Below are 13,289 nucleotides of genomic sequence, written 5' to 3' on the forward strand. Positions count from 1 at the left end.
AAAATGAAAAAAAGCGTTGTTATGTACTATTGTTTAAAGTTTATGTCGCTTCCCATTAATATTTATCTCCAAAGATGAAGGAAATGCAACACTCTTCAAACCCAATCATTTGTTGCCTAAATACTTGAGTTTAAAATCATTGTATTGTTTCATAATTTTCCATTAATAATTCATTTGTTCATACAAATCATCAACCAGTTCGGAAATTATTCATATATGTGATTTCAACAATCTTAAAAGGAGTTAAGTTTTCATAAAATAAATGAACACATAATTTCATTTTTTTTTTCAAATCCTAACAACATTTTAAATACCGTCAGTGGGGGTGACTATGGGTCAAAAAACGATACACCTCTCGTAATTTTTTAATAACAAGTCAAAAACAATTTAAATCGAAAATCTTTCAACGTAGATTTGTTCTTAGATGGTTTACTAACATTTTCTCAAAATATAATGTAATTTGATGGGCAATCGTTTGAAAAATGACCCAATCTCACCCCTTAGAGGGGTTGACATTGGATCAAATGAAACTAAAATGATGCTCAAATACAACGATATGGTAAAAACAAGTCATCCAACAGTGCTTCTTGTTCGAGGGAATTGTATTGACATGCTACAATGTTTGAAGTAGATATTTTCAAACATTTGGGTAGTTTTCGAGCAATTCCAACAAAAATATTAGAAAAATGATTTTCCGAGAGGTCATTTCTGGCCAAAAACGTACCTCAACTTTAGGCAGCTGCCAAAATAACAGGATTTGTTCTAGGAACGAGATTTTTTCAGCGAAGTTATCTTAAGATGTCCCCTACACAACCCTTTTAACAGAATTTAGTTTCATTGAGAAGAACCTGAGAAATGGTAAAATCCGTAAAAAATCACTTTGACCCAATCTCAGTAGAACGTCAACCCTGGTTTAGTTTGGGGTCCAAGTGTTTGGTCAACTGAAAAACCAAAACATTGTCGAAAAGTATTACTTTTCTAAACAACTGTTGAAAAAGTTGGACTTTTCAGCACTAAAAGAAGTGCTACAATGATCTTTTCAGCACTGTTGGTCGTTTTATTACTATTTTTCATTATTTTACAAAATGACAGGAAAAAAGATTTTTTTTACGGAATGACAAAAATGTTTTTTTGGGAGATAATTCGAATCAGAAATACTGATCGCATGAAATATCGGTGATTTAAAAAGACAAAACTTTTTACAATCCAAACATAAAAAAACATCAAAACAGGTTACATACACAGCTAAAAAAGTAGTAATCCAGCTGCGTGTAGAAGGCCTGGGTGTTAAATAAATATTGCATTATTTTATGCAATTTTATGTGATTTTACACTCTGAAATATGTAGCCCATCAGTATGGGAAACCTACTTGACCAAAATGTCAAGCCCATATATGTGTTTATCCTTTCCATTCTTCATCGGTCTGATGGCCGAGTGGGCTAAGGCGCCAGTCCTTACTATTGGTGCTTGGTTTGAATCTCGTCGGTTGCAACTTTTTTTTGTGTTTGCAAAAATTGTACATGCTGTGTGTAATATTAAGTGTTTATTTTGACGAAGGTAATGTGCATGCTTTTGCATGCGATTTACCATCGGATTTTTTGCTGTGTACATGTAGTTATCGTGGTCGGTGGTGTAGTGGTGAGCGTGTTTGCTTCCCACTCCAGTTGGCCTGGGTTTGGTCCTGGTTGCATTTTTCGACTCGAGATTTGTCTGATCACGCCTTCCGTCGTGTGGGAAAGTAAATGTTGGCCCTGGCCCAAACCTCTCGGTGGATTCACTGGTCCAACTGCCAGGACTCATAATCCAAAGGTCGTCAGTTCGAATCCCGTTGCGAATGGGAGCTTAGGTGTAAAAAGAGGTTTGGATTGCCTCACCGTTTCAAGCCTTCTTCCGACACCTACACAGCAAAAAGAAAGTGTAAATTTGGAAGGTGTAATTTTAGAAGGTTGAATATTACCTCTTTTATGATGTAATTTTACCTCAATTTAGACTGAAAATGTGACATTACTTCAGAATAGTGATAAAATTACACATTTTCAGAGGTAAAATTACAATTTTTTTCTGACATAAAAGATGTATCCCTTTCCAGATGTAATATTGCCATGAATTTTTTTCTGTGTAGTTTCGAGTAGGAATCCCGCAATAGGTAACGGATTTGATTTGACATGTAGAAAATCTTAAAATTTCATGTTACAAAAAAAATAATCCTCTAAAAACACGATTTAAGCTTGAAATGTTGCATTTTTCTCCAAACATCGAGTTAATGTATGGGTGCCCTGATATCTCTTGATTGAGTGGACCAAATTGGCAGAAATTTGGCGTGGCACAAAAAAAAAAAAAAATTAAAATAACAAACCGTAGTCTTAACATTTGAATGCAAAAAGTGTTTTAAAATGCATTTTACACTAGTTCAGTTGTTTTGCAATCATTAGTTTTCAAAAAATGTAAGATTTGACGAAAACAAAAATTTGAGCGAAAAAAAAAACTTTTTGCGATACTCATCGAAAATTTTCAAAAAATTCATATAATTTTTAAATCAACCCAAATATGCAAAAAATGTTTTTTTACGCAGGGGAATGTATTTTAAATTGATTTCAGCTGATTGCACTTAAATTTACATTTAAATTTTGAAGTTTTAGAGAAAATATTTGTTCTGCCCCCTAATTTTTCGGGACAACTGTAAAGGGGGCGGGGTGTGAGGAGTGACAAAAACTTTATTAAATTCTCGTTTCACGCTTTACTAAAACCGGATTCGTATTCGGATTCTCTCGAATGTGCTCTACAACTTTTCTCAAGAGAGTTTGGTGCTGCTTGTTCCTAAAAAAAAATACAGTGTCCTCAAAATTGGTCTAAAACGTGTTTTTTGCTCAAAAATCAGGTTTTAGACCAGTTTTGAACACGCTGAATCTTTTTTAGGGACAAGTTACCACCATACTCTCATCGGGCAAGTTGTAGAGCACCTTCCAGAGCATCCGAATATGAATCCGGTTTTAGTACGAAATCAAAAAAAAAATGTTTTTCCCATAGAAAATTGAATCGCTTTGCGCAAAGTGAGGACTAAACCAATCGTTCCTAAGCTTTAGGGAGTTGTTAAGGGCTTTAGGGAACTGAAAAATTGCTGTGCTCACAAAATTTTGACAAAAAAATATGATTTGATTTGATTTCGTAAGCAGTACGATACATTTCAGCATTTTTTACTTTGCTTCAGAAATTTTAAAATCCGTCTAAAGACCTTCAAAATATGAGTCTCTCAAGCTCGTTTTCCAAACTTGCTGAAAATTCATAAGAATCATTCAAACATGAGCAGAATATCTGGGGTACGAACAACACAAACCCTTAAAAATTGTAATGCCAACAGTAAAATTGCCTGATGCTTGATTCTAACAAATGATCACAACATTATTTTTACAGTTTCTATGCATTATTGCTAGGCATATCATGCACTGAAACACCATGCGTCTCCTTCATAAAAATAATTCGCGCTTTGCTGATGCGCATCGTTCCGTTGTGCATCTGAAAAGGCCACAAGGTTATGTTTCGAAGATGCACAAAATGATGTCTTCGTCTAAATTTGATCAACAATTTACTTGTCATTAGAAATCACAATCACGATGAGCTATTGAATAGTTTATAGTTTTGTATTAAATTACTTGAATATTCAATTTCTTTTCATGTTAAAAATCCTGAGCCAAGCAAATTCCCATTCAGATACATTCACGCAAGGTTTGACCAGATGCTGCGCCACACTCGCCCCATGACATGTGACATTGACACCAAAAAAACAAAAACTTCGCCTCCAGCAGCGCTCCGACTTCGCGCACTGATTAGCCACTGATTGGTAGCTGGTGAGCTGTCCCTTATCTTGGAAAATTTCTGCGTGTTAATGGTGCGCGGCGGCTGCAATGATTCAGCCGTGCTGTGGTGGTGAAAAGTATGTGAAGTTCACAGGACATGTTTTGTTTTGCGATGCATGATAGTGCATGATTAGTGGCTGAACTGGAAGTTGATTAACGATGTCCTTGTCGTTGACTGTTAGCCGGGACTGATTGCATGATGCAACATTTGAAACTTTGTAGTTAGAGCTAGTGGAAAAAACACTGGATTAGTTTCAATGTTGAAGAATTTGGGGTTTGATATTTTTAGAGATCCCTAGCAGCTTACGCAATATTTTAGGAAAATTGAGTCATTCTTCACAGATCTATTGAGTAAACAGCTGATCTAATAAATTGGAACTAGTTGCATCCTGAAAAGATTTCCCCTATCACTTATCATCGATAGAAAGCATGTTTGATATTCTACAATCTTTATTATTACCTTGAGTTAATTACACGTATGATGAACTCGTCATGTTTGTAAACTATTTTTGTTTGATAAGCTTTAATCATTTTTACTTCCTATCACGTGTTCAAAGGATCTTGTCAGCATTTATAAAGAAGTCTAAAATAAAATGTCATCTTTATTTTATCACTTTTGAATCAACTTCGCTCTGCTCAACAATTTCAGTAACGAAAATAAATAAACCTTAGTCATTTTGATCACACGTTCAATAATTCCCTACCCACTAACCTAAACCCGGAATGAATATCAACTAAATTAACCTAAATTCAATCACACCTTCTCCACCCCGATCATGGCGAACGGGTTCTCCAGCTGACTCTCGGACAGCGTCTGGCTGCCGGAGCCGAGCGTCGAATGTCGGATTCCGTACGTGAAGTAGATCAGAAAGCCAATCAGCAGCCATATCGAAAAGCCGATCCAGGTGGCCGCCCCCAGCTGGAACATGAGGTACACGTTGACAAACATGCTCAGCATCGGGATGAAGGGCACCAGCGGGACTCGGAACGTTATTTTGGAGCTTTCCGTGGGCTGGCAGGCGATCACGAGCACGAGGACCAGGATGGACATCGCAAGGATCGTTAGGATGGTCAGGACTAGGGGGTAGTCCGCCGACAGGTAGTCCTGGGCGTGCATTAGGATGGCACTGATGGCGACGATTACGAGGGCTGAAAATGTGTTGCTTTAGAATATGATCTTGAAGAGATTTGGTATTCTTACCGTACACGAGCAGGCTAATCTTAACGATCCTGGTTGATATGGTATTCGGAGTTTTCGCAATGTTCAAGTTGAACAACTGCTTAACGATCACGGTTTTGTCCTGGATCGGAGTCTCCGTACTGAAGTTGGTGTTATCGGAATATCTCAGGACGAGGACACTCACCGCCACGATCGTATACGCCAGAAGTGTTCCGATCGACATCATGTCGATCAGTTGAGGAAGATCGAACAGAAGGGCCATCGTACCTGATATAGCACCGGAAATGATCGTTGCCAAAATGGGAGTTTTTGTTTTGGAGTTTACGGCGCGTAGCTTCTTGAACAAAATTCCATCGGAGGACATCGCGTAAAGAACCCGTGGTAGGGGGAACATCGCTCCCAGAGAGTTTGTGCATAGTGAAAAGATGGCTCCAATCGAGACGATCCACTTGATCTCATGCCAGCCGAGCCAGTCGAACAAATTCGGGAAAGGAGCCTTTGGATCCTGCAGGTAGTACGGGAGGGCCATGGTCAATACGGTCGCCACTCCAAAGTACGACAGGAAGATAATAATAAGCGAAAAGATGATGGCCAATGGGATATTTCTTGAAGGATTCCTTGCCTCCTCACCGGTCGTTGCGATACAGTCAAATCCCACGTACCCATAGAAGCACTTGGCAGCACCGGCCATCACACCAGCAACTCCATAGGGCAAGAAACCACCTGCTCCTCCATCGATCTCCGACGGAATATCCTCCGGTTTGATATTCCAATTGGCGTAGTTCGCTTTGGTTCCCACCGAAATCAACACCACGGCGATCACCATCAAGTTAACCCCAGTGAAGATGTTATTCAGCATGGTAGACTCCTTAACCCCGTACGCCAACAGCGCAGCAATCGTCAACACCACCAAAAACGACAGAAAATCCGGATACTGCGACATGAAGCTCACCCTGATCTCCATCACACTGCGCAACGCATTCGCCATTCGGTAGTCGATCAAGGCGTCAATGTAACCGCTTAATCCACGTGCTACGCTGGCAGTTCCTGAAAAAAAAGAAAGTAACGCGTTACAGGTCAAGTCACTCCGCTACACTCCAAGCTACACCCACCAATGATGTACTCCAGCATTAGGTTCCACCCGATCGTGAACGCGGCAAACTCCCCAATCGTAATATAAGTATAAATGTATGCCGACCCAGCCTTCGGAACCCGCGCCGCAAACTCCGCATAGCACATCCCAGCGATGGCCGCTGCCAAAGCTGCAATTACGAAGGACACCACCACGGCCGGACCAGCCTGTTCGTACGCCACGGATCCGGCCAGAACGTACGCGCCCAGTCCGAGCGTACTGCCGACGCCCAACCCCGTAAGGTCCAGTAGCGTCAGGACGCGGGCCAGCTTGGAGTGACTGCCGTCGTCATCGTTAGGTTTTTTGCGGCTTAGAGCTTTGAAGAATTTGTGCATGGTTATCTGAAAAAAAAAAAATCATTGAATTTAATTTAAACCGTATATAAAAACCGCTGAAGAGACCACTGTGGCAGACCGACTGAATGCAGGTTGTTGATGTTACAGTTGAGACCAAATAGTAAATAATTGTTCCTCTGGCCCCATGACACAGTTTAATCACTCTGCCCCTTTTGGCTTCTGGCAAGTGAAAACGTTGATATTTAAATTCGAGATGAATCTAGGGACAGATTGTTTGAAATTTTATATTTTGAAGATATTTCACAAATTTCACAGATTAATCTTATTAAATCTTTTGTGAGTTTAGATAATTAAACAGTAAAAAACAGCTGCTGGCTATCGCTACAGGCTCTGGATTTTTAGCCGTAAAATTTGTAAGAACACCCTGAAATGCCGCGAAATTCGAAATACTTCACTGTTAAATTGCTCTTAAGTGAAGCCTTTGATTTTTAATTTAAACACTCTTTAAACACTTATAATTTATTTTTAAAGGTTCATTTTAATATTTAGGAAATGCAGATAATTGATGAATTTCTAGTGAAAATAGATTTGTCTATTCATAAAATTATACAATGTGAAGTTTTGAGGTTTTATAACTCATGAATATTTTTTTCTTTATTGCACAAAATTTAAAATAAAAATTGAAATAACATATGGGTCATTCCACCTGAAGTGTGCAAGAAAAAATGCAAATTTGAAAATTACTATCTCCGATTCTGCTCAAATTTGGCAGAGCTGTTGAGACTATCAAAACATGCAAAAATCCCAAATTTCATCCAAATCGGACCACCCCCTCCATTTTTGTGCCCTCCCAAAAAAACGACTTTTTGGCGATTTTTGAGCGAAACCCCTATCTTCAAACGACGATAACTCAGGAACCACAAATCTGAGAGGGTCGGTTTTAAACTCAATTTTGAAAGAAATTGGACGTAGAATCAATTCCCGTAATCAAAATTTAGATTAAAATATTTTTTCTACCTGTATTGCGCAATTGAAAACTTTAAATGGCCGTATCTCAAAACAGCCCTATTTATTTTTTAATTTGACCTCACCATCGTATTCCCCGGCCAATTTTACAAAAGAATCACTTATCGACAGAAAGGAATATGTTTCGTTCCAGAGATATCGAATTTTAAAGTTTTAAGTATTTGAGATTACCTGTATTTGCTTTATTTGCCGCATCTGCTAGAAGCACTCGGGCGCGCTGATCAATAACTGCTACCTGGTTATTTATTGAAATAAGATTTTATCCCAAATAATGATTAGGAAACTGCAAACTGAAAAATGTAAGAAAATCACAAAGATTAATTTGATTATCTGATTAAGATCAAATTCAGTGGTGTTGATTTCGACACCGTCCGAACAATAATTTTTTTTTTGTTTGTCAACAATTTCGAAATCTTGGAAGACGATACAGCTGCTGTCCAAAAGTATCAGAAGTGTATGGTTTTGTTTTTGAAATTAAATGTACCAGAATTGAAAAAAATCATCAATTATTCAGATGAACCTGGCCCACAATATAAAAATCGGTTTAATATGATCAATCTTTCAAACCGTAAGGCAGATTTTGGGGTTTTTGCTGAATATTTCGCTACCGCACATGGCAAAAGTTCTAGAACCCATGAGAATTATTTCATCTACTACAGCCAGCTCTACATTTGTTCTCGCTTCAAATAAAAGAAATAATTTGATAAAGTGGGAAGGAATGAGGAATTAGGAAAAATATGAAAACAATAGAAAAATGATTATTTTTTTTAAAATATATGGTAAAAACGTTGTAGCATTTGCAAATAAATATTAAAAGTTCAAATTTTACTTAATATGGTTCAATGACACTGTGATCAGGAAAAACAATGCATTAAAAATTACCCAATAATAATTCCTTGTGGTTCCTGAGTTATCGTCGTTTGAAGATATGGGTTTCGCTCAAAAATCGCCAAAAAGTCGATTTTTTGGGAGGGTACAAAAATGGAGGGGGTGGTCCGATTTGGATGAAATTCGGGATTTTTGCATGTTTTGATAGTCTCAACAGCTCTTCCAAATTTGAGCAGAATCGGAGATGGTAATTTTCAAATGCTGGTCCGCTTCAGATGGAATGACCCATATATCTTCAGGATTTTTTTTTTAATGTAAATTGAGTTTTTCTTATTCAATTTGGTTTTCAATGCAATGTTGAAATGTTGAAAATAAATTTGACAATCATTTGGCTATGTTTCAGGCTAATTTTCAGGAATTATCAATAAGGTCGTTGCAATTTTTTTCAAAGTTGATGTCTCCCTTCCCTTCAAAATGTTCGAAAATCTGGGGGCAAACAAAACTTTTCAATAAACTTCAAAAAAAATTATGGAAATAGAAGTCTTATCAACTGAAAGCAACTTAAAATGCAGTTTTCTGCATTGATAAATTCATATTTAGCATGTTCGGACTGGCTTAAAAAAATTAGATTTTTGTTTTATAAAATTCCGTGGTACAGCACTAGAAAACTATTAAATCGGTATAAGAAAATCCAGACTTTTTTTTGATTAGGTCCTATAAACATATGAAATACAATAGTTTATTGGACCTTTTCAAAAAAAAACTCTAGAAATGTTCTTCAATACTTAGATATTTTTGAAACTAATATTTGCTTATACATAAAATTATACAATGTGAAGTTTTGAGATTTTAAAACACATATTTTTTTTTCTTTATTGCACAAAATTAAAAAAAAAAGTGAAACAACGTCATGACTACATGACAGTTTTATAAAGCAGTCAAAACACTTTTTTATTCAAATATTAAAAAAATGGCCTGTAATTTATGTATTTTTGTTTTTTTTTATGAAAAAACACAAACCATTTATACAGCAATTACATTTGAAAATAGCCTAAACCGAAAAAAAAGTTCTCCGATCGGGCTCAAAATTTTTCTGGGGGTTCCTTGGCCAAAATAATTACACCCGTATTTTTTTTTGTTTGGCCATTAGGGTGACCTATATCGTGCTAGGGTGGTTCAAAAAATGGCAATTTTCGTCATTTTTCGTAAAAACCTCTTTTTTCGAAAAATCATATCTCCGCGCCATTTCATCCGATTTTTTCACATAACATATCAAAAAATTGGCGATGTTATGGTACCAAAAGTTGCGTCATTCAATTTCAAAAAAATTGATACCCAAACATCTATAGGCCATCGCTGAAATTTTAAAGTTATCGCAGTTTCAGTGAAAAAAAGCTGATTTTTTGCCGATTTCGTCATATTCCCGTTTTTGCGCGTGGCGCGTCGGAAAACTCAGTTTTTATTTTCAAAAAATCATATCTCCGAAACGCACGGTTCGACATCGCCAATTTTTTGAAATGTTATGTGAAATTTTCCGAGGAATCCGATAAAAATATTTTCAGACATAGGCTCTTTAGTCCAGACACGGTCAAAACGCCATTTTAAGTTTTCATGCGACTTTTTCAAATGGTAAGCTAGATTTTAGAAACTTCTTACTATTTTTCCCAAATAGCCAAACTCATCACCTTTCTTTTGCGTCTAAGACAGCTAAAATCGGATGAAATGGCGCGGAGATATGATTTTTCGAAAAAAGAGGTTTTTGCGAAAAATGACGAAAATTGCCATTTTTCGAACCACTCTAACACGGCGAAGGTCACCCTAATGGCCAAACAAAAAAAATACGGGTGTAATTATTTTGGCAAAGGAACACCCAGAAAAATTTTGAGCCCGATCGGAGAACTTTTTTTTCGGTTCAGGCTCTTTTCAAGTGGAATTGCTGTATAGGTATTTCAATCGAACTTAAAGTACCCTGCTTCTCCATTAAATCAGTTTCCAGTGCATTTTGCTGGAGTCGCAAGATCTCGAGAACTTCATTTCAGGAAAAACAGTTTTCATTGGATCTATGTGTGTATTCAGCTATGTTTTTATTTTTTTTTAAACTTGGTATAGTTCATTAAAAGCTCGACTAATCTTTCTATTGCATCGCAGCGAGCTGAAATAGATTTAGCCGTTCCAGAGATATGTTTTTTTAAGATGTCGTTTTCATTCCGGCTAGGATCACTAGGACTAAGGAAGGTATATCGTTGTTACAACTGGTTACGACTCGACTTACCGACTTTTAAATTGAACTAAAGAGCAGCTAACTTATTGAACTAGTCAAGTCTTGAAAAAACGTGTGAATTACACTAACCAGACAATAGATAAATGCTTGTTGATGATTGAAAAAATAGATATAAATGCAAAACAAATATTATAAAGCGCGTACTATTTTATTGACGAACCTTATCATTATGGTCGTAGATGGTGTCACTCACTCTTGGGGCAGTATTGAATTCAGGATCCAGAAAAAGTAAATTGGAGTGAAAAATATAATCACGATATGTAAAATTTAAAAAACCTACATTTCCAACGAATTTATAGAACAAAGTACTGAATATTTTTGATTTTTATAAAAGAGAACACAATTTTGAAGCAAACTGCATCAATAACTCACAAGTGATGATAATGCATATAGGACATTCATGTGGGCAGGGTCAGTACAGCTTTTCAACAAATACTGTGCCAGTTGTTCTAGAGCTTTCAACTGTCTAGTTTTAACATAACCCTAAATCACATTTAAATGCAGTTTACACTTCTCTCCATTGTCTGTTCGATGATGCTTACTCAACAAGGACATAATCGGGAGCAAACGAAATCGTGATTTTCAAATAACTGCTCAAAAATAACCTCAAACCTTTCCATATTCGACTAGAAAAGTCAGCACTTACTTCGTGCTATTCAGCACATTTCGATTCAAATTGGCACAAGTCATTAATCTTGTCATGATCAATGAAAACAGTCCGCCTTAAAGGTGCATTAACCTCCAACTACTACTGCAATTGGTTTATAGACCGCCTGTGATTAATATGAACTTTGGTCAGCCAGCCGGGTGCGCCGGGAAGCACGTGCTAAATAGTCTCTATTTTTAAGTCCCAAACTGTCTGCCAAAACATGATGTTTCCCTAAACCATCTGCTCTCTTTTTCTCTCTGTTGGTCACCAAATTTCGATGGCGTAATGATGATGAAATTGACATGGTGAAAATCGTCACCAATTTTTTTCGCCCTGTGCAAAATTTTCCCTCTCTCACGGTTGCACTTTTGGGTGCAGAATGTTCGCTCTCTGACCCAAAATATCTTTTCCTCGATCGCATGGGACGCTGCACATGCGTGTCCTTGGTCGAATATTGACCAGGAAAGAAAAATCCGCAATCAGCTGAGCCAGTTTTCCACCGCAAGAGTACTCATTTGAGCCAAAATTTATGTAATCACTTTTCAATTAGCTCGCTAGAAACCATTCTTCCAACCCAGCTAAGCGCTGTAACGCACCTAATCGCGTGTTGCGTAGCGTTGCGTTGCGTGTTGCGTTGATAACGCGTCTGCGTTTCGTCGCGTAGGAAGAAATGTTGCACTTTTCGATCGTTTTTTTTTTTCGCTCGCGCACCGTAAACCCGTGGGATTCGAACCGACCCGTGCTCGACGATGTGCCAAATTGGACTGGGATTATTTTTAAAATTCGTGTCTTGTTAAATAGTAGGTAGTGTGAGGAGCAGCCGGAACCAGATCGATGACATGCGGCTAACGTTTGAATATAAAGTTGTTTTATCCTATCTCGCTTCTGCAAACGTGGGAAGGGGTAGTTTTGTCGGATTTTGAATGGATGCCGCTGATGTGATTGAGGTGAAATTGTGAACTCGGTGAATCGAATGCATGGGGGTTGCTCACATTTGGGCGTTTTTGGTTCACCTGGTGGTGAAAATTATTGTTAAATTGAGCAGTTTGATTAGTTCTATTTATTATATTTTGAAATTCGAATTAAAAATAACTGTGTTACATTAAAATTTAAGACAATAAAAAAAAACATCCGAGCACCGTAATTCAAATCTAATTAATAAATCCTTGCCATTACACAACATCCATAAAGCACCTTGTGTCTCCATTGAACTAGGAAATTAGACCACAGCAGAAGAAGAAAAAGAAGAAAAATCTTTTTTGAACCTTTTTAAATTTTCAGAATGATGATTTCGATTTCGATAATGACACTAACATTTTTTTTCTAACTTTGCAGTGTTATTTTGTAGAGTGTAACTGAAGTACAACAAAAAAATATAAAATAGTGAAATGAATTCAAAGTAAAAATAATTTATTTTCTTAAATATACAAAGGAAAAATATGTGAATTTTGCTCGACACGGAAAAAAAGAAACACATATAAACTCAGTTGATGTAAACTTGAGATTCGACGTAAACAGTTGAATCACATGTAAAATCATGTTTTTACGTATAATTTGTTGCAAATTTACATCAAATTGCATTTAAATTTAAATGTTTGATGACGTGCAAAATGATTTTTTCCAAAATATTTTGCTTTTCACTACTGATTTAAATAATAGTTTTATTGCAAATATTCTATAACACTTTTAAAATCTATGTAAATTTGAAGATAACTCTCTACAGCCCAACCCCGTGTTTCGATTTAAAAAATCGCCAAAAATCAATTTTTCAACCAATTTTTGATTTTTTAAAAGCATTGGAAAGAAGAACTCTTAAATTATTAGAATGTCTTAGGGTTGAAAGTCTTACTTGTTTTATGTAACTTTGCCAATGTTTTTAAAAATGTCATTTTTTTAGGGGTCAACTTTGGCAATGTTTTTTAACTAACATTTCCCATATTTTCAGTAAAAAAAAGTATGCAGTATTTTTTGTAGTAGCCCAGATTATGACTCTACGTTTTTTTTTACAAGTTAAATGATAATGGTGCCATTCTATCGCAGAA

General features: G+C 36.7%; 1 protein-coding gene across 1 annotated transcript; it reads right to left on the reverse strand.

The window, feature by feature from the left end:
- Nucleotides 1-4,444: 4,444 nt before the first annotated feature.
- Nucleotides 4,445-12,013, reverse strand: LOC120426870 (cationic amino acid transporter 2-like). Its single transcript, XM_039591674.2, has 4 exons — nt 11,844-12,013; nt 6,148-6,508; nt 5,057-6,082; nt 4,445-5,004 (listed from the first exon to the last, which is right to left on the reverse strand). Exons 2-4 carry the CDS (start codon nt 6,500-6,502, stop codon nt 4,610-4,612), a joined length of 1,776 nt encoding a protein of 591 aa, XP_039447608.1. The 5' UTR covers nt 6,503-6,508; nt 11,844-12,013; the 3' UTR covers nt 4,445-4,609.
- Between the last annotated feature and the right edge of the window lie 1,276 nt (nt 12,014-13,289).

This window comes from Culex pipiens, chromosome 2 (assembly GCF_016801865.2).
Source record: "Culex pipiens pallens isolate TS chromosome 2, TS_CPP_V2, whole genome shotgun sequence".
NCBI classification, from domain to species: Eukaryota; Metazoa; Arthropoda; class Insecta; order Diptera; family Culicidae; genus Culex; species Culex pipiens.